This window comes from Typopeltis vanoorti, chromosome 4 (genome assembly GCF_054136105.1).
Source record: "Typopeltis vanoorti isolate ZY-2024b chromosome 4, IOZ_Tvanoo_1.0, whole genome shotgun sequence".
Taxonomy (NCBI): domain Eukaryota; kingdom Metazoa; phylum Arthropoda; class Arachnida; order Uropygi; family Thelyphonidae; genus Typopeltis; species Typopeltis vanoorti.
This window is the reverse complement of record NC_143552.1, coordinates 126,556,730-126,579,789: the sequence shown is the minus strand read 5'-3', so window position 1 is coordinate 126,579,789 and position 23,060 is coordinate 126,556,730. Positions and strand designations below refer to the sequence as shown.

General features: G+C 34.0%; 1 protein-coding gene across 1 annotated transcript in view; it reads left to right on the top strand.

Moving 5' to 3' along the window:
- P5CDh1 (delta-1-Pyrroline-5-carboxylate dehydrogenase 1) overlaps positions 1 to 23,060 on the top strand; it is a 280,792-nt gene that overhangs the window by 90,744 nt on the left and 166,988 nt on the right. Inside the window, exons 6-7 of the mRNA XM_090391995.1 lie at positions 4,982 to 5,056; positions 21,201 to 21,275. Of these exons, the coding sequence (XP_090248121.1) occupies positions 4,982 to 5,056; positions 21,201 to 21,275 (150 nt within the window). The remainder of the gene's footprint in view (positions 1 to 4,981; positions 5,057 to 21,200; positions 21,276 to 23,060) is intronic.

The window sequence follows — 23,060 nt, the reverse complement described above, 5'->3', positions numbered from 1 at the left end:
TCTGTAGGAGGATTTGAACCCATGAATCTAGTAGTTGGGCAGTGAATATGCTATCCATTTAGTCAGTTCTTATAAAAAAATTTGCCAAGCCATCTTTTGTTGGATCATTTGCAAGGATGCAAAAGGAGCAGAACATGTTGAAAAAATATATTATAATAACTCTGCTCTGGCAAAATGAAATTTAATAATGTTTGGGAATTAGAATATTCACGAGGATATTTATGTAATTTTTGTTTTTATTGGAATTATTTTTATTGAAAAATGTGGCAAAACTGATTAATAATTTCACACTGATTGGATAGAATTTAATGAAATTTAGTATTTAAGATGTTTGAATGGATATCTATTTTAGTTTTCAGTTGTACTATTTGTAGTGCCAAAATTAGGCAAAACAAAATTGTGTCTAGAATACATAAGGCAAAAGCAGGTAATCCTATCCTATCCCAGTGGCTTTAACAGGCCTTTAAGCCCCACAACCTTCCAAGCATGCTTGAATTTCGTAACCGAAGTACGAGGATAGGATGGTCATCCCTATGCCTCTAAGTATTACTGGTGTTCACGGGGCTGGTTTACCTATTTGCGGGATGAAACCCCCCATCCCCCAGATAAACTGGCAGGAAAAAAAACCCTGCTGTCCATGCCCAAGACCAGCTAACTTGGCTATGGCTGAGGAAGATCCTTTAGCTCCTCACGTCTCCAACAGGAATCGAACCTAGGACACTCCTTTCCCAGGCATATGGTTGTGAAGCGTAAAGCCACTAGGCTAACCGCACGGTTAGCCTAGAAAAAATATGGGAAAAGTAGGTAATGTTTTTCATAAATGTAGTATAACTTCTTTGGGTTTTTCCAGAACTAACACTATTCAGTAGATTTCTTTGATTACTTATAAACCTTCACAATAGTTAATTAGAAAGCATTTGAAATATCAGTTGAAGATCCGATACTCTGAACTATTTCAAACTATAGTGCATGTAAACAATTAAAAATTTACCAATATGATATGTATATTGATGATGATGTGCAAAAAATTTCGTTTTTGAGCTACTGGATTAAAGATATTTTGACAACCCTTTTAATTCTACTTTTATTGATGCTTGTGATAATGAAGTATTTTTTCTCTGGGTTTGTTATATGGGCTGCTTTTATTTCAGCTCATATCCCTCTTTTGGACAATAACACTAGGGTAAGAACAATATCAGATTTTTTACTTTAAGACAAACATTTGGGATATCATGAGAATACAGCAGTGATCTATATTTTAGGTTTTTTTAGATCTGGAAAAGACATACCAGGAGATGCTGTTCAAAATGCTATCATATGGAGGTAAATGGGATAACAGTTAGAAATGCAGGAGGTATAGGAAGATGGGCTGATGTAAAATCGGATATAAGGCAAGAGTGCTCATTCTCTGCATTTTTGTTCATCATCTCTATAAATTATATTATAAATGAAACTGGCAGTTAACCTGATATCAGAATTACTCATTCCACTCAGCTCTAACTTTATGCAAATTTTGCTCTCACAAATTTTGCATGCAAGTAATAAAAAGACAAACTATGCAAATAGGAAAAATATGAGAAAGCATCAACTGCATTCTCTTTAGTAAACCTATAGAACAAGTAAAGTATTTCAGCTATTTAGTAACAATTCTTGGTGATGATAGCAAATTAAATTTGGAAACAGATAATAGAATAAGCAAGGTTAGTATATGGCAGAGAGCAAGTTCAATAAATTTGCATGGAATAAGAGAAATTAGCCCAAGCTCTGGGCTAGCTGCATGCAAGACAGTGTTTAAACCAATTTTAACTTATGGATCTGAGAGTTGGATTAGAGATAAAACAGCAGATCAAAGATAGATGTGATTTTTAAGAAAAATTGGGGGAGGGTAAGATGAACAGATGGCATTAGCGCAGAATCATATTATATGTAAAGATGGAGAAAGAAACTTGATGCTGTCAAGTCTTCAAAAATATGTAAAGCAGAGCTAATATATCTAACTGGATGTTTTATGGAAACATGGTTGACATGATGATGCTTATAAGAATGGTTTAATACATATAAGGGGAATCAGAATTTATTAAAATTGCTATGTTTTGCTCACTGAACCATGAACATCATTCAGCAGACAGAGAGCAAAAGAATTTTTTTGTTGTTGCTCTCACCCACGAAAGGTTATTTGCAAACCTGTAGTATATTTGATATCATGGGTAAGCTAAGGAATTTTTTTTTAAATTTATTTATTTTTACATAGTTTGGAAACCCTGCTCTAGAGACCAAACAGAATTTTTTCAAGCCACTTTAGGCCTCCAATAAGTGGGGCTGTGGTAATCACACTGGGTAATGAAATTCATCTCCCACTTAAAGACAATCACAAACATTCGTGTGCACCATGGGATTTGAACCTGCAGCCTGTTGATTGAAGAGCCAACCAGGCTGGAATTGATTACAACATTCATATTAACACAAGAATGAGTCAAACGGCATGAGTATATGTATGTGTCTCAGTCGCAGATGAGTGAACAGGCAGAAACAAAGTTCCAGGGAACCAGGTATAGTTGTGCATAATTTAAAATTAACAAAAAAAAAAAAAAAAATGAACAATTCATGATAATTAATTCTTAAAATATGGCACGATGCATTATGGAAGATTCTAGAACATTATGGTATCGACAACAAAATCATTAGGATTATTAAATCTCTTTATTCTTCATCTGATATGAGAATTGAAATTAAAAATTACAGCAGTGAATCATTCCATGCAGAATGGGGGGTAAGACAGGGATGCATCTTGTCCACTCTTCATTTTAATTGTTTTCTGGAATATGTCATAGATGAAGCTCTTTATGAATATGACACTGGAATAGCAGTTGACAGAATAAGAATAAATAACTTATGTTTTGCAGACGATATTGCTCTTCTGGCAGAAAGTGAAGAAGATTTACAAGAGATAACCAGCCGTGTTTTCGGAACATTAAAAAAATATGGATTATATATAACTCTACAAAAAACAAAAACAATGATAACCTCAAAATCAGACATTAAATTCTTAAAGATACAAATTGGCAATAAACAAATTGAGAATGTAAACAAGTTCACTTATCTAGGAAGCACGTTGAGTCAAGATGGTCATTCAAAAACTGACATTAAATACCAAATTGCTAAGGCAACCATGACCCTACAAAAGTTAAAACCATTGTGGGGAGATAACAGAATAGCAATCACAACCAGACTAAGATAATTGACACCTTGGTGAATTCTGTCCTCTTGTATGGTTGTGAGGCCTGGACTTTATTGAAGGAAGATGAGAGGAGACTCCTGTCTTTTGAAATGAAAACTTACAGAAGACTTTTGAGAATCCCTTATACCACTCACAAAACCAATGAAAATATCCAAAAACATTGATTCAGTAGACAAGAGAAAAAGGGAAAATATTCTGACAGTCATCAGAAGAAAACAGATGAAATGGTTCGGACATGTGGAGAGGGCTAATGGCATTCCAAAGCAAACACTAGAAGGAATTGTTCCAGGACCAAGGGCTAGGGGCCGACCTCGATTAAAATGGACTGATAACATCAAAAAATGGACAAATTTCTCCCTTTCTCAACTGACATCACGAACAAGAGACCGAGATGACTGGAGGAGGCTAACCAAGACTATCACCTACCAGCCATGAATGACCCAACGGTCCATTTAGGACTACAGGAGAAGAAAAACTTCTTAAAACTTTGAGATGAGCATGCAGTCTGTTCAATTAAGATTAGGGCAATGATGTAGTGTTTTGCATACTTCAAGGAATAAATGATCAAATTTAAACATATTATAGTGTAATATCTTGTGATCTGGACTTTGTCTATTGTCAATGGCATGAAAACAAGGCCTGAACCCTCTGATTCCAGAAATCTTATGTCATCTTGGTGTTCTTCAATTCTGATCTTAGCAGAGCAGTCAGTCTGCCCAAAATGCCAAAATGACATGAACAGAGTACTTGATAAACACCAGGTAAGAATAGTGGAGGCAATTTATTTTTAGTAGATGGTAGGAAAGAAGATAACTTTTGTGCTAGTTGTCAAAGTAGTACACAGATTGTATTTGCAGAGAATTCTTGCTGTTTTGTTCAGAAGTCCCTTTAATTTAAGGTATGGAAATCTTTTAACATCAGATTGTAGTCTGGCCATAATTTTTGGTCTAATTCTTTTATCCAAGGAGAGTTTGTGTGATGATAAGCCAAGTTTTTGCAAACTTTGTTTGCTTAATTTCTTGCCTTCTTTAATTTATAGTATAACTAAGTGAAAAACACTTCCAACAATTTATACCTCTATGTTTGAGCATTTCGGTCAAATATCATTTACTCCAGTTGCCTTTCCATATTTCAGGTTTCTGATGGCTATTAGTACTTCAAACATTATGTACTCCTGATTGAATTCCTCTTGAATGTTTTCTGTCACCATTCTGTTACTTCAAAGTAGTTACTCCAATTATCTAAGATTTCTTTATCATCCCTGATTCCTTTTACAGTAAACTTTCCTGTATTTCTAAACTTTTTTTAAATAACCCGAAGAACATTTTGACATCTTCGACATACTTATTTTCTATATTCTTACCAAAGTGTTTCTATGACTTATATAGCTACTTGACACATTTCTTTACTTTCTTACATTTTTCTCTATATTCTTTCAGCGTACATATTGCTTACTTGCTAGGAATGCTCAATATCCTTTCTTCTTTTTCATAACTGCCTCTTTAACTTTCTGAGTCTGCCATGGAGTTTTGATTTTTCTATCATTGCATACAACTTTACCACATGTCTCTTTCACTAAATCAGTCAGAATTTCAAGAGTGTCTGGCAATGAGTCTCAAAGTTTTGATTATTCTTTACAAACTCTTATTTATATATTAAGTCAGTAATTAGGTCTTTCTTTTGAGTTTATATTAATGTTATTGATGTTTTAAAAAAATCTTATCTAGCTCTGAATTTTCTTAGGAACTTATAAAGTATCAGCCAATAAGTACTAATCCCAGTTACTCAAAGAATACTTTTCGCCATCGAGGAATTGAGGTAAGTTTTACATTAATTGCTAATTAAATGGTATTTTGCATTCTTTTTTGCTTTTCAGAATATATGCTTATACATACATCTTACACACACACACACACACACACACTCTCTCTCTCTCTCTCTCTCTCTCTCTCTCTCTCTCTCTCTCTCTCTCTCTATATATATATATATATATATATATATATATATATATATATATATATATATATATATATATATATATATATAGAGGCTCTATTTCTGATTGTCAAAACAATCAAGGATTAGAGATTGTTTCTACCACAAAGTATGGAAAACTGGATTCTTGGGTAACATATATTGATACCACATGAGAGCTCTTAATACTTATAACACAATGTTGCCATGTGTGGGCAAGTGATGAGAGAAGAATGAATTGTTGGAAGTTTTTCTACTTGGTTATACTATAAATTAAAGATACCAAGAAATTATATACTTGGTTTAATCCTTTATCCAAGTGTAAGCAAATAAAGTTTGCACATGAAGTCACCCTTCCCATAATGCATAGCATTATGGGAAGGGTCACTGAAGAGACCTCAATTCCCATAATGCATAGCATTATACATGTCTGAAAGGAGATGTGCTTTGCATTATGGCAAGTGATGTGAAATCATACCACCTTTACCACGAGTTGCCCCAGTCCTGAAAATACTTCATATGCAAACTTTGTTTGCTTACACTTGGATAAAGAATTAAACCAAGTATATAATTTCTTGGTATCTTTAATTTAGAGAAAAAATTGGATCTGTTAATGTGTTTCTTGAAGAGTTGGGATTTGTATTCACTGGGAAAAACAGAATGGAGTAACACTGTTCCAAAGGACAGAAGTGTACACACACACTTTTTTAGTTGTATTTTTATATTGAACTACTGCACTTGCATTCTGATTGTCATTAAACAAATCTTTGTGTTTCACTGTATGTTTTTCTTTGTTAATATTTCAGTAAGTTTTCTTCTATTGATGGAATCAAAAAGGTATACATATATTCAAAAAATGTTACATTATTTCTTGTTGGGTAGTACTCACTGTATAGAACTTTTGGTGAATGAGTAGAAATGAACAGTAAGCATTCATATTATTTTTAACATTTTACACTTCTAGTCTATTTGTTGCTGATACTGATAGTCACTAACAGAATTTAACTTATAATAAAGGTAGATAATAGCTATTATATATATATTTATTATTTTTAATGTTAATTGCCCATGAAATGTAGGGAACTTATTAATATTTCTGGCAGTCCAATTATTCTAGATTAAATAAACAGAGCTGGTGTTACTTAGGTCATCATCAAATTCCTGATATGTACTTTCAAGGGTGTATAGGAGGTCTCCTGCACATCCCCCCCCCCCCATATGAGACCTCCAGGAAGTCAAGGACCCATCAAGGGAGGCTATAAATCATCCAAACCAGCTGTTATACCCTCCCTTAAATTCATTCACACTAGATGTGCCTACCCCTAAAGGCAAGCTATTCGACTCACTTACTCACTGCTTTGTGATAGAAAAACCTAGCTCTTATCCCTTTCTTGACTGTGAACAAACTTAACTTCTGTGGATGCCCCCATATTCTCTCCCTACCTTCCATATAAAAAATTCATCAATATCCTATAACATAGGATATTGATGAAATTTTTTATATTCATAGACCTCTATCATCTTTCTCCTGTTAACCAGAGTTAACAGGAGAATGTAATCCATGTAATCACTGTCTGTCCTCGTAATCTAAATCCCATAATCTGGACATAATCTTTGTAACTCTCCTTTCCACCTTTTCCACAGCTTCTTTATCCCTTTGGAATCCAGGAGACTAAATCTGAACGCAATAATCCAGGTGCAGCCTTATGAAAACCTTATAAAGAGGCAAAATGACTTCCTTATCCTTACATGTCAAGGTTTGCTTCATCATCGAAATTATCTTCTGAGTTGCATTTGCAACTTTTGCTGTATGACCTTTGAACTTCAAATTCCTATCTACCATTATGTCAAGATTCCTATCCTCATCAGATTTTTGTAGCATAACCCCGATAATATAATATGCCACTGGAAATCTCATCATGCCAAAGTGCCTAACTTTACACTTACTAATATTATACTTACAGCCATTTTCATTTGCCAAATTTCCAACCTATTCAAATTATTTTGTAAGTGTTAGATATCAGAAACATCCCTGATTGCCTGCCTATCTTTGCATCATCAGCAAACAATTGCACATCTCCAGTAGGGCCCTTCCTATTGTTATAATGTATACATTGAACAACAATGAAAGTTATTTATTATGGTATGACACGAAAAAAAAGTTAATTAGTAATGACGTAACTTTTTTTCATTTAGTATTATAATAAATAACTTTCATTGTTGTTCAATCTATACATTATAACATTAGGAAGGGTCCTATTGGAGATGTGCAATTGTTTGCTGATGATGCTAGAGATCAACAATTTTCCTCCAAATTAATCTGTTATCTGCCAAGATTCCAATATTATCAGATCTTATATTTCTATCTTTTAAGGCACTTTTTACTCTATTAATCCATCTACATCTTAATCTTCGTCTGGGTCTTTATCCTGCAAACCTAGCAAAGAACGTTGTTTTCCTAATCATTCCTCTCCCATTCTGTTTAAGTGACCATACCACCTGAGATTAATTCTACTAACACATTCCTGAATGCCAACAATGGCAAGTTCTTTCCTAATTGTGAACCTTAATAACAGAATAATTTTAATATGATTTTACTATTAAGGTCATCAGTATACGCCCCTAATTTTTCACAGATCCCTCATATCTGTGGTCTCTAGTCTTTGATCAAGTGCTTTGATCAAGTGCTAACCCAACACCTCATATCCATAAGGTAAAATTGGTTTGAACACCGTCCTGTGTACAAGATGGTATTCAAACACAAAACGCTAAATTAGCCTGTGTACAGCTAATTTCACTAAAAAGTGTGCCTGAATAGCTGAAATGTTTTACTTGTTCTATAGGTTCACCATTCAGGATAAAATTGATATTTTCAATGTTTCTGCCTATTTTCATTGTCTTTGTCTTTTTATTGTTGATTTTCATACCAAATTTATTACAATAGTTATTCAGTTTATCTGAATAACTATTGTAATAAATTTGGAGGGGAATCTTGCAGACTTGTACTGGATTTATTGATATCAGATTTAATACCACTTTTCTTTATAATGTGTTCCATATAGATAATGAACAACAGTGGTGATAATGTGCACCCTTGTCTCACACTTGATTTTATCTCAAACCATTTTCCTGTAGCACCTTTAAGTTTAACAGCTGATTTATAGCCTACATAGAGACTATATATTGTATGATATAACATCCTATTAACACCATATAACTGTAGCATTTTGAAGAGCTTTCCTCTTGGCACCTTGTCATATGCCTTTTTCATATCAACAAAACTTAAATACCAATCCTTGTTATATTCCCAAGATTTCTCAACTATTTGTTGTATTGTAATTCTCGTGGAGTTGTTGTATTGTAAAGTGAAAATCTTATTCTGACAACGTCTGTTTAGCCTGAATCCAGCTTGTTCTTCACCAGGCTTTTCCTTCCACAATCCTTCTCAACCGTTTCTCAAGTATACGTGCATAAAATTTATCCGGAACACTCAGTAGGGAAATACCTCTGTAATTCTCACATTCAGTTTTATTTCTTTTTTAATAGATGGGTACTATGAGAGCTCTGCTCCAATCATCTAGAATTCAACCCTCTGATCTGATGTGGTCAGAGGGTTGAATGTGATGTGATGGGAGAATTGGAGTGCTGGCCATGGAAAGAGAGAGAGAGAGGTTGAAGAAATGTAGATTGCAGAGTTTGATGGATAGGAGGAAAAAAAGTGATATGATAGAGACATTTAAGTTAGTGAAAGAATTTTATCAAGTTAATCCAGGGGGGGGGGATTATAAAAAGAATAGAAGGTGAGAGGGGAAGAACCAGAGGTCATCCCTGGAAGTTATGTAAAAGTGTGGTGAAGAGGGGGGGGGGGTAAATTTTTTAGATGGAGAATTGTCAGTGAATGGAATGCATTACCAGAATGTGTTGTTAATGCAAGGAGTGTTAAGGATTCTGTATTCAAATAGTTGGTGTGCTTAAGGGTCAGAGCTGTGTAACTGAGAGGCTTAACATAGCCTTTAAAGGAATGCAGAGAACCAACCAGAGCTTCTAACCTAATGTCCAATCCTCACCTACTCATGGTGCACCCTGTTAGGTATCTACCTGGATAATGAACAAACAAGGATGGGCTGGCAATTTGGAATTTAGCTGATCAAATTGTATTCTCATTGGCTTAAACCACAATATAAAATGTTGGTACAACATGACAGAAATGGACAATGTTTTTATTATCTTGAAATACACTCTTAAGAACTTTGTATGCTTCCTGATCGGGTAATAATCACCACTCCAAGATTAAAAGTTTACTCTGGAGATTCAGAAGGATAACAAATTATGCTTTTTTGGATGTCATTATCAAAAAAAAAAAGTAAATAAATGTTTGAATTATGTATCTACAGAAAACCAACTCATACAGGATGATATTTACCTGCCAGCTCATTTCACTATCCTCAACAAAAGTTAGGTATCACCACAACTGTAAAGAACAGAGCTTTAAGTTTATTAAGAATGATGGGAGGAAAAAAAAAAAAGTGAGAGAGAGAAGAACTTTCTCTTGTTAAACCACTTCCTTTTAAATGTTGGTACCTGTTTTTGAATTTTAATTTCAATTCCTCATTTGTCGTTACTTCTATCAGTTCTTCTTGTAATTGTAAAGATTTTTCTGTGTTTATACTTGAAAATGGGTCCAAAACCCAATCAGGTTTTGGACTCGTTTCGAAATATGCACAAAGATTTTCATTTCAAGTATATCTTTAAATCGATGGTTGGAATCGCAATGGAGAGCCTCCAAGTGCTTTTTTGACACAAACGCAGAAATAACAGATTTTGTTTTTATTAAATTCAGCTCATCTCACTGGAGCTGTAGATTTGTTTCATTAAATTTGTTAAACAAGTTGGTCAAATAAGCTATGTCACTTTTGAAATTAATCAAGTTGACTCGTGAAGCATCATCTCTGTTTTTTAAAAACTGTAGCACCGAGTCAAAGAGTTCATAAATTTGATTCAAACAGCCACCCTTTGATAGCCCACGAACTTCTGTATGGAGCAGCAAGTGTTTGAATTCTTTGTCGTTTTCAATACAAAGTTGTCCAAACAATCTGTCATGTTATTCAATAATCTGTGTAGGCGATCACTCAGGTATTTGGTAACTAAATGTTGACAATGAATCACAGAGTGTATAGTGAATATATTTGCCACCACCTCTTTGAATTATGCAATAAAACCATGATAGCACCCCACAATCGCTGGAGCACCATCAATAGCAACTGACAAGATATTATTCAGAGGAATTTTTTCTTTAAAAAATGCTTCCAATGCATAAAATATCGATTCTCCTTTAGTGGCAGCAAATTTTTAGCAAATAATAATTCTTGGCAAATTTTTTCTTCTTTTATGTATCGTACATATGCTAAAAGTAAGGTTTCATTTCCTGGGTAAAGTAAACTAATCAAGTTGTATAGAGAGCTGGGTTGTTTTTAAATACTCACATAATGAGTCTTCAACATCCTGGGTCATTTCATCAATTCTTTGTTGTACTGTATTATTGCTTAAAGGAATTTTCTTGATAATATCAGAGGCTGGCTTGTACAGTACAGTGCACATGACCTCATTAACTGCTGGTAGGATTAGTTTTTCACCAACATTATGTGGTTTTTCCAGATTTAGCAATCAGTAAGGAAATGTGAGAGGCATGCAACCCATCATCATCATCTAGTTTGGATGCTGCTGAAAACATACTGCCAATGTTGGTTGTTTCAAAAATTTTTCCTTAAGTGCTTGAAAATATGATATATCCTTATATTGTTTTAATCAACATGAACTTTTGTCAAATGTTCTAGTCTTTGAAGGTTTCATGATTCATTTGGAATCAGGCACATTGATAATGTTTGTTTGTAGGCAACTGAAAAAGCTGTATTTCAAATATTCAATATTATATTGTCTAATTTCTTCTTGGGTTCAGCCATGATATTATCTGTAAAAAAAAGTTAAATTTACAAAATTGCTAGAATGCAATTTCTCACATACCTAAACCAAATTATTTTTATAAGAAAAGGTATAAAAATATTCACGTGAAACCTGCTGTTTTATTGGAATAACAATAATTTGCTTTTTTCTCGTGGAAAGGCTTAGATGTTGGTTATACATTCTTACTAAAAAGCTTAAGGAAATTACAATGTACAATGGAATATACATTAAAATAAATTTTAATACACTTCCAATATTTCAGCAACGTCACGTTGCCATTATCACAGGAACTTAAATACAAGACATGTGCACACAACACACAGTAAATGAGGAACGAAGCAGGAAGCTATTCTTTCTCCTAAAAGTCCTAGAGGGAACCATCAGGACTTTTAGGAGAAAGAATAGCTTTCTGCTTCGTTCCTCATTTGTGTGTTGTGCTTGCATGCACGTGTCTTGTATTTAAGTTCCTGTGATAATGGCAACCTGACGTTGCCGAAATATTGGAAGTGTATTAAAATTTATTTTAATGTATGTTCTATTATTCGTTGTAATTTCCTTAAGCTATTTAGTAAGAATAATTTGCTTTGTGTGTAATCCGTGTAAGTAAGGTACCGACTAGGTATCGAATATGCACTACATCAAATTGCTAACTGCTTGTCACACAATTCAGAAACAATCTAAAACTGATTTCATGCATCTCACGTATTTATAGTATTATACAAGTTATAACATGCAGATGTTCCTGCCGATGCATATTGGACTTGTAAAATCCGATCACTTGAATGTGCGCACCCATCAACACTTTGCTTGTTAAGACCTGTCATTGGACTTCAATGCCGATTGGCTGTAACTTGCATTTTGTACATTTCCTTGGAAAATAAAGCAACCATTGACCTTTGCTTACATTATACAACAGTTATATCATCAAAATTTTTGATGATAAATTTTTTTTCAGCACCTAATTTTTGTCATTTATGCTTTCACTGTCCCCTTACTTCAATTCAACGCCCCCTTTTTCTCATGAGGCCACTACTGTCCCCCCTTCCCAGATTATTCCAGCACCCCAAGGAGGCAGTACTGCTCACTTTGGGAACCACTGAAATGGATAATGAGTAAAAGTGGAAATAGTGCATGTCCTTGTCTGGTTTACATCAAACAGTCTTCTTCAAATCTAACTGCTGACTTAGAACTTAAATATAGACTATGTATCTCAATATAACATTCCTCTTACACCATATATTTGTAATGTTTTGAATAGTCTTACACTTGGCAACTTTCATATGTCTTTTCCAAATCCTTGTTATATTCCCATGATTTCTGAACTAGTGAAAATCAGATCCTCTCACCTTCTATTTGGCCTGAACCTAGTTTTTACTTCTCCAGTCTTCTTTTCGAAAAAAATTTTAGTTGCTTCTCATAAATCTTAACACCTAGAACACTCCGTAGAGGAATTCTGTAATTGTCACAGTTTTATTCCCTTTTTTATATATGGGTTGTATGAGAGCTCTACTCTACTCTACTCTAGTCATCCAGAATTAGACCTAACAAGCTTTCTGAATTGTGCAGTGCAGACACTATAACATTTTCAACCTCTCCATATATGATCGTTTCTGCTGAGATATAATCTTCTCCAGTTGCTTTTCTACATTGAAGATTTTTTCTTTCAGTTGCTTTTATACATTATTTAATGTTTTGATGACTTTTTTTCTATCTCAAGTATTGATATGTACCCCCAATTGCATTCATCTTGAATATTTTCTCCCACTGTTTTGTCACCTTTTGTATCATTTAACAGTTTTTCAAAATAATTACTCCTATCTAGAATATCTTTATCATCAGCTTTTCCTTTTACAATACTTTTTCTAAGGGTTTTTGAATACCCTTCAGAACATTTATTATTATTATTATACACAATGAGACCCAATCTATCTGCACAATCTATCATACCTTTCCTTGAACCCATTAACAGACAAAACACTCACAACTGACTCTGGCAACCCATTCCACTTTTTTTTAAAGTTCCTCCTGTCAGCGACTAGAATTGAGCCACGATGCTCTTTCTTCGGACAATTTAGCGCCATGAAGCACACGCCACTTCCACTGAGCTACACAGGCTCCTAATTTTGACACCTTCCTGATATTTATCTACTATATTATTACAAGAGACCTCCAGGGAGTCAGGAACACATGAAGGGTGGCTACGTATTGTTCACAATGGTCATATCTTTTTTTTTTTAATTCATTCACAGAACCTGTGCTCACCATCTTTAAAAGCAATTTTACTCTTGAGAGACACTTGTGACATTATGATTAGGAATTACAGACACGATAACACAAGAATATTTTAATATTTGCAAAATGTTTTAGTCTGAAACTAACAGACTATCTTCAGTGGCTATATAGGAACAGTTTTTAACAAGGTGGAATACCAACAATTGATGATTCAAAAGTAGAACAAGCCGCGTGATGTTATATTGCTAAGTATTAAAGAGAGAAAAAATTTCATCAGAGTGATGATTAAATTAGTTATTAATTCACAATTTCATATGATAATCTTAATTTATAAATAACATTAGACTAATGTAGGAATTAAAAGTCTCAATTAAAAAAATACTTAGTCTTTATTTGAGTTGTAAGTCAGCAGTTAGAATTGAACGAAGTACAGGAAGGTGGTTTAATATTAAATCTGGTGTGAGACAAGTATGTACATTATCCCTTCTGTTATTCATTATCTATATGGATTATATTATGAAGGAAAGTGGTATTAAACATGATATATGAAAATTGGAGATGTTAATGTCAGCTTTTTGCTTTATGCGGACGATGTTATACTTCTAAATAAATCCACTACAAGTCTGCAAGATTCCCTGACTAAATTGAATAACTATTGTAATAGATATGGTATGAAGGTCAGCAATACAAAGACGATGAAAATAGGCAGAATCGTTGAAAATGTCAACTGTGTTGTGAACGGAGAACCTGTGGAACAAGTAAAACATTTCAGCTACTTAGGCACGATTTTTAGTGAAGATGGTAAATTAAATATGGAAATAGACAACAGAATCAACAAAGCTGGTATGGTAGGAAGTCAATTGAATAAATTCATATGGAATAAGAGAGGAATTAGTCGGAATACTAAATTAGCTGTATACAAGACAGTGTTGAAACCAGTTTTAACTTATGGATCTGAGAGCTGGGTCAAAAGTAAAACACTTGATCAAAGACTAGAGACTGCAGATATGAGAGTCCTGAGAAAGATTAGAGGCGTGAACAGATGGCATCAATGGCAATATCATATTAAAAAAGAGGATATTAGGAAAGATATTGACATTGTCAGCATTCAGGAATGCATTAGCAGAGCTAATCTTAGGTGGTATGGTCACTTAAATAGAATGGGCAAGGAAAGATTAGCAAAACAAGTGTTCTCTGCCAGGTTGGCAGGAAAACGACACAGAGGAAGATCAAGATATAGGTGGATTGATACAGTAAAATGTGCCTTAGAAGAACACATAAGATCTGATAATGTTGGAGTCTTGACAGATAACAGATTGATTTGGACGAAAATTGTAGATAGGAAGTTAGTAATGATGTAAATTTTTCATGTATTACTGTCATATCCTCTACATCCCTTGAGGGTACATGGCAGGAATTTGATGATGATGATGTTTTTTGATAAGGATGATGAGTAGATTGAGAATATAACGTCCAGTGAAAGTAGGTTTTCTGTAAACTGTTGTTGTTAGAATACCTGAAGGTGAACAGATGAGGAAGATGTCTGAAAAGGATAACTTGTTGTCTTTTTCAATCTCCATGGTAAACTTAATACGAGGATATGAGGAATTGATTCTGGCTAAAAAGGAAGGTAAGGAATCTCTGTTATGAGGCTACACTGAAAGATGTCCTCTATGTATCTCACCCAAAAGGATGGTTGAGGGAATATAGATGAAAACAGGACGTCTTCTAGATGTTCTAAATAAAAGTTGGCTAGAGCAGGTGAAAGTGGACTTCCTATGGCTGTTCCTTCCACTTGGTTGTAGAATTTGTTTTGACACAAGAAATATCCAGAGTACATCACGAAATCAAATAATTTTATAATATCTTGTGGGAAGATGTCAGCAAGTAATTGTAAAGTCTCTTTGAGAGGTACATTAGTATATAGAGATTCTACATCGAAGCTCGCCATAAGATCAGTAGGTTTTAATGAGATATTTTTTAATTTATTTAGGAAATCCAAAGAGTTTTTCAAAAAAGAGCATGATTTATCTATATGTGATTTCAATAATTTCGCTAAATATTTGGCTATGCGATAAGTAGGTGAATCAATACAGTCCACTATAGGACGAAGAGGAATATCTGTCTTGTGGATTTTAGGTAGACCATAAAATTTAGAAGGTCTTGCAAAATGTGTTTTTAGTCTTTCTATCATGTCTGCATCCAAACTTATCACCTCATCTCGAAGGAAATTTAATTTCTTCAGTTGCCTGTTGGTGGGATCGTGATCAAGTTCTTGGTATGTTGAGCGATCTCGAAGTAAAAGATAAATTTTTCTTCTATAGTTTGAAAATCCATAATTACTGTTGCTTTTCCTTTGTCTGCTTTAGTGATAACAAGGTGACTGTTTCTTCTTAAGGAATGTAATGCATTCTTTTCAAAAGAAGATATGTTGGAAGGAAGAAGCTTGGCTTTAAGTACCGTAGAAGCAACTTCTAGGCGGAGAGAATTAGCCTTTTCACTGGAGTGATGACTAAGGTTCCATTCGATGTTAACCAGGAAATCTAGATACAGAATCTTTTTTAGGGACTGTAGCAAAATCATGTCCTTTTGAGAGGATGAGTGTTTCACTACTCATTAAAGGGCGACCGGACACATTGATGACTCAGTTATCTGGAACTTGGAAAGGCTTGATTTGTCTAGAAACAAGAACATCAAATTTGTGGTTTAGATGTTCATTCTGTTTTTTATATGAACGTTGTATAGAGCGTTTAGCCACATTAAGAACTATGTCAGAAAGATGTGGGTCTAAGTTTGTGGAGATAAAGGTACGGAAATCAGAAACCTGATGAATGTTAATAGCAAGATCATGTTTATCTGCTCTGAGTTGATTACAGATTAAAGCTAAACTGGTGTTCCTGTAGATATTATGAGCTCCAGGAGATTTTATGGTTTCTTTTATCTTAGCGAAATTAGGAATAATCTTATTGTCGTGGCATTTTTTCAGAAATATGATCCTTGCTCATAACTTAGCTTGTATTAGTGATAGTTTACCTAATTTACCTGTTTTTTTGGTAAAGTTTTCCCTGTGAAGGAATAGAATTTTACTTTTGAGAGACACTTGTGACATTATGATTAGGAATTATAGACACGTTAACACAAGAATATTTTAATATTTGCCAAATATTTTAGTCTGAAACTAATAGACTATCTTCAGTAGCTACATACGAACAGTTTTTAACAAGGTGGAATACCAACAATTGATCATTCAAAAGTAGAACGAGCTGCATGATGTTACATTGCTAAGCATTAAAGAGAGAGGAAAAATTTCATCAGAGCGATGATTAAATTATAGTTATTAATTACTGTATTCATTCTCACCTTCCATAGATCACTGTTGTCCGCTCCTGCCTGCCATAAAATTAAAAATTCCATTTATTGATATCCTATATGATCCTTTCAGAAATTTGAAGGTCATATATATCTCTAGGGAAGCACTCATCTTCCCTATCTGCTGTATCTGCATCACCTCAGAAACCAGGATACCAGATCTGGGCATCGTAGTTCAGAGAGTCATATCAAGGCCTTGCCTTGATATGACCTCACCTAGAAATTTTGCTTCTTTTTGTAAAGAGATAAAATTACTTCTTTATTCTTGCAGGTCAGTCTTCATTTCAACATTGCAATAATCAAATGAGTATTCAGGCTTAGGTGCTGGTTTAAACTCGTATTTAGGTTTAATGGAATGAATCCCACATTAGAAAAATAATGAAACACAAGTTTAATTGTTCCCTATATTTCATCTGCCACAGAGACATTGGCAAGATTACAATATTACAACACAGTAAGTGGAGAAGATAGACTAGAAGACTAAAGTCCTTTGAGGGGTGCACTCTATGGGTACTGTTGGCTAGCCTTAACTGTTGGGCAGGAGTACTAAGAATTAGTGTTGCAAGATATCCAAAGCATGCTCAGCAAGACCTGACTGGCTATAGCTGGCTGCAGATGTATTTCTTGTGTTCATCAAGGTGGATGTTGGTAGATCCTTCAATTTGACCATAATATAAGTTGCAAGAACATGGAACCTTATAAACACTTGGAACAGAGAGGGGAGTGAGTACATCCTTAGAGTAGATAAGGACAGCCTGCTTCAAATGAGGTTTGAGAGTGTAGAGATTATATATTTTTAAAGTTCTGGCTATTTTTTTCCAACAAAGCCTGAATATGGAGAATAGTAATAGCATTACTGTAATCTGTATGATGAGAGAGTTGGCAGGAACAACTAATTTGTTAATCTTTATGGCATTGTACCATTAGACAGAAAGGTTTGGTGAATAAAGGAGAGTTCAGCTGGAGGGAAACCTGTCATGTGGCAGTCTATTAAAAGCCTTTGCAAAATCTAAGTACACCAATGTATATGCATCTTCCCCTGTCCAAGGTATTTGTCACCTTGGACAGGGGAGATGCATAATCTCCCCTGTCCAACGTGATCTCCCCCTTAACAAACCCATGCTGATAACCACCATGCTGAAAATACTGCTGTTATCAACCCATTTCTGTATCCTACTTCTCACCAATCTCTCCAGTACCTTCACCACAACTCCAGATATACAGACCTGCCTATAATTTGAAGCTACAGCCTTATTATGTTGGTAAATTCCTCAGTTTGACCATAATATAAGTTGCAAGAACATGGAACCTTATAAACATTTATATTTATAAATTTGTATTATAAGGTTCTTATAAACATTTATACGCACCACCTTTATGCAGTGGAACAATTTTATCCTCCTTCCACTCCCTTGGAACTTGTTGTTAGACTTATTAAACAGGCATGCCAATGCTACTGCCATTTCCCTGGAACATTCCCTTAAGATGCATGGTGATATGTCATCAGATCCTATTGCCTTATTGACATCAAGGTTATTTATTTCGTCAAATACCTTCTGCTCACTCACAATTAAGCCATCCCCTCCTATATCCTCTACACTTAATTTCCTCAGGATGAAACTTCCTTATAAATTGATCACTAAATACCTTAACAATGTCTTCTGCAGCAGTTACCATTCTACCACTTTCACCCATTAACTTCATCTTACTATGATCGTACACACACGCATATATATATATATATATATATATATATATATATAACAGTTTTTCTTACTCCTTACAAACCTAAATCTCTATACAAGACGAACTCTTTTTTCTTTTTAGGATTACTCTGTCATCAAACCCTTGGCATTGCACATTACAACTATTTCTTCCTTGGCAACCACAAACTTAATATTTCTCTCTTACTTGAAACTACTTGACTTCTGAATAGCTATTAATTCTATATAAATCCCGAATCTGTCCAGCCATTGAGTTACTGTGCTCACATTTGCAGCAGTGTCCCATAAGAGCATCCTAAAAATTGATTCAATACAGATGAGAGCAGTCAGGTTGATTTTTGACTTATCTCTCATCAGTTCATTCCACCTATTCTCACAAAGATGTTAATTTTTTGCTGTTTCCATTTTTATAAGTACTACCACAGCCAATGTTCATCTGAACTAGCATCATCATCATGAATTATTGAAATGTGCAGTAACTACTCAAGACCCCTTCACAGTTAACTCCCAACCCACAGAACAAATTTCTCCTCCTCCTCATTTATCCCCTCCACTACTGCCTTCTGGAACAGATCATCTTTTGCGTTTTCCCATGGAATATAATCCATAGCTCTTCAAACTAAATATGAACAAGTTCCTTTTCACCTGTCTATGGTTCTAACATGTGGATTACTCGGCCTCTTGTGTATGAGATTATCATAAAAAAAAGCAAGGAAATAATTGTATATCATAAAAAGGCATTTTATGATAGATTTCTTGTAATTACTAAAATAAAGAGCCAGTAGGCTTCAGTTCAGCGATGCAAAATTACATAGGCAAAGTGGATATTAGATCTAGATTATTTTAAAGCCGAATGTAGAAACTATGAAAGCTTTCTTGTATATTGATACCATTATCACAGTTTAACCTTAACCAGTTTTTGACATATACCACAGACATAATTTTTCTTGCCTAATTTTGAAGTAATAGTCAAGTGCAAATCATTTTGCCAATAAAAACAGAATCATAAGAAAAAAGACCAAATCTGATTAAATAGTGAAAATTATTGTCTAGCATATGCATGTGAATTGATGGAACATTAGGCCTTTATCTGGATCTTTGATTGTATATGTACAGTAAAATTTGAAATTTTTCAGAATTAAATTTTTGGCATTTTAGTTTTCATCAGAACTGTCATGATGTGCAGATTTCTGTCATTCAAAGAAATCCCTTGAATGGTGGTACTTTGTTTAAAAAAAATAAAAAAAATCCAAGTATATCAAGTTATAACACTTCAATATTTCAATGATACACCTACATGTTTTTGGCTTGTGACTCCAGAATTTTGTTTTCCCTAATTTCTCACTACAGATGGTCTTATTGAAACCAAAATTGAAATGATTTGACTTATTTTCTAAATATCAAATTTCATTAAATTCCATTTAGCCAGAGCAAAATTATTAAGAATCATTTACTGTTTAAACTAAACATATTTGGTCGTTTTATAATTAAAATACAAACTTATTTAATACTGACCATTTACAAACAAACTTACATTATAGCCTACCAGTTTCGCCAGCAAACTGTCTGGCTTTTTCAAGGCGTTTACGGAAAGAATTTGCATTTACTAGTTTTTATGTCTTTCCGTAAACGCCTTGAAAAAGCCTGAAACTGGTAGGCTATAATGTAAGTTTGTTTGTAAATGGTCAGTATTAAATAAGTTTGTATTTTAAGAATCATTTACCTTTAAAAATGATTTGATTGAAATCAAACCACACAGACACTTTCCTATTTACTCATTTTATTGAATTCCATCTGTCTAGAATGGAGTTATTGTAATATATATTATCTCACTATTTCTTTTTGTCCCTTTATGCCTCTGCAATGAAGCCTCATGTAATTTATTTGGTATCAACTTTGTTTAGGAAGACCCGAGTTCAAATCTCATTTAAGATGTGAAGAATCATGTATAAGGGCTTTTCAAATGAAGGCAAGTTATTGAGTCTTGCATAAAGGTGGTACTGGTATGGTTTTCCTTTCAGGAAAAACCATAACTCGTTTTACATCTTGCAAAAACATCAACTGCCAGGAAACAAATACAGATATCAAACACTAATTCAAAACAATCCAATCCAGCCCTTGCAGATAGCCTGCTTGAAACAAATGGAATGGCTGATAATTTTTTGTGAGGATTTCATTAAAATCTGTTCAGCCCAGATCCATGGAATAATGTGTATACTTATGTACAGAAGTAATTAAATGATTTTTCTCTAGTTTGTATAGCTAGCAAATCTGTGATCTCTGGTATTTTTAAACACTAGAGATCATGGCTTTACTGGGTTAATACAGTTCATTTGTTCATTACTTTTGTCATTTGTGGTCTAACCAACATATAAATTATATACTAATTCCTGGTGATTACACTAAAACAAGTGTCAGAACATTTAAGATTGTAAATAGCTAATTAAGTTATCTTTCTCAAAATTTAAGAAGTGTTAAATTATCATCATTAATTTTGTATTACTTCTAGTATGTATTTTTCTATAGATTTATCATTGTTTTGTTTGCTATGCTTTCCCTTTTTTAACCATAACTTAAAAAATAATTGCCCATGATGCTAGTTTGATTTTTGTTGTTTTATTCTCTAATTTTGGTCTGACTGCTGAAATTTGTAGATGTTTGGGCATACATTTTTAGGATAAAATTTTATGTTTGTTTTTCAGGGATTTATTGCTGCTATTTCTCCATTTAATTTTACTGCTATTGGAGGAAATTTAGCTTCAGCTCCAGCTTTAATGGTAGGTATATATCACACTAATTATTATGCAGAATATAAAATTTCATTATCAGTAATTGCTCATAAAATATTATTATTGTCATTATTACATATCTCCAAGGAGTCCAAATACTCATCATGGGAGGACACACCACTTCACACAACTCACTGTCCACACTGTTCAATCCCCCATCTACACACTACCACTTTTAATTAAGAATCATGATAAATACTGTTAAAATTACATGGTTACAGGGTTGAAGTCTGCATAGCTTATTACTTAAAAGAATTGCAAATGTATAGAAATATTTATATTAAAAAAAAGTAGGGCCTATAATAATTTTGGGTATCTGTTGAATTTCTGTACTGGATCTGGACTGTCTATTCTTGTGATAGTGATATCTTCAGATTGATTTGGAATATGAGTATGCAAGAGACTTGAAATGGGAAGTGATTTCACCATCTAGTTTTGAGCAGATAAAATTGAGTATCACAGTAAAATGAAAAAGCTATATAGAAGTTTTAAAAATAAACATTCTACCAGTTTCGGATTTTCACTGTTTGCCTAAAATATACAAATATTATAGGGGCGGAAAGTGAGTTTTAAATAAAGAACCTAACCCCAGAGACCTAATGGCAGAATCTGAAGAAAACATGAAATGGGTCAACCAGCAAAGGAAAGCATGGTGAAATTATCTGCAAGAAATAGAAAAATCCCAAGCTTAGTGGCTGATTACAGAAAGAAGACACTTTGCAAATTAAGAAACAAAATTATGTCAAAAGCTCCTTTTCATAGTTTTTGTTAAGATTTTCGTAGCAAATAAATTGTCACGGTTTTTAAAGAATACATAAGAACACAAAATTTAGTTTTAATGCAAAACAGCTAGCAAAAGGGTGAAACAGCTAAGAGAATATAGAAGGTAAAGTTTATGATGAAGTATTAAAGTATTATTTAATCTTCTTCTTCAGCTTCATTCCCACTCAGATAGGGTTGCTGCAGCGGATTAATCTCCTCCACTGAGTTCTATCCAAGGCTATTTTCTCCTCTAATTGGGGTCTTGGAGGAAGTACCCTTCTTAAGCTTAATAATACTATTAAAGTATTATTTAATATGTTATAATAATGTTTTGCTGAGTTGCATAAAGGGAATGGATGGACTATGATACTGTTATACTTTGCTTTTGCTAAGACATTTGATAGGATACCAGGCTGTAGGAAAGAAAGAAAAAAAAAAAGGCTGCGGGTTCAAATCCTGCCACGGGTATGGATATTTGTGATTGTCTGTGAAAATACTAGTGGTGGTGGGGAGTAGATGCCATTGGTGTAGATGTTGTTGATGATGTGGGTGTAGTTGGTGGATTTGAGTGGTGGAGACGGAAAGTTGTAGAGTAGGTACCCTCCCTCGATGAGTCTTTGGACTCCTTGGAGGTGTCACATAATAATAATAATGATAATCTAAAAAATATGGGTTTGGAGTACAAACTATTGACTTGGATAACTGGGTGGCTAATGGACAGGTATCAGAAAGTGTTATATTGGGGTTGTGAATCTGCTAGATTTAAGGCTGACCAGTGATGTATCATAGGGATCAGTCCTTTGACCATTGTTTAATCTCTGCATTAATGACATTAGAAAAGGGCAGACAGAAGATCTTTAGTTGTTTGCTAATGATGCAACGATAGGCAGGGCAATCAGAGATGCTACTGATATATAGCAGGGCGATTTGAATAGGTTGGAAGTGTGGGCAAATGATAAAAATGATCAGTAATTCTTATAGATAGGCTTATAGGTTGGTAACACATGACTA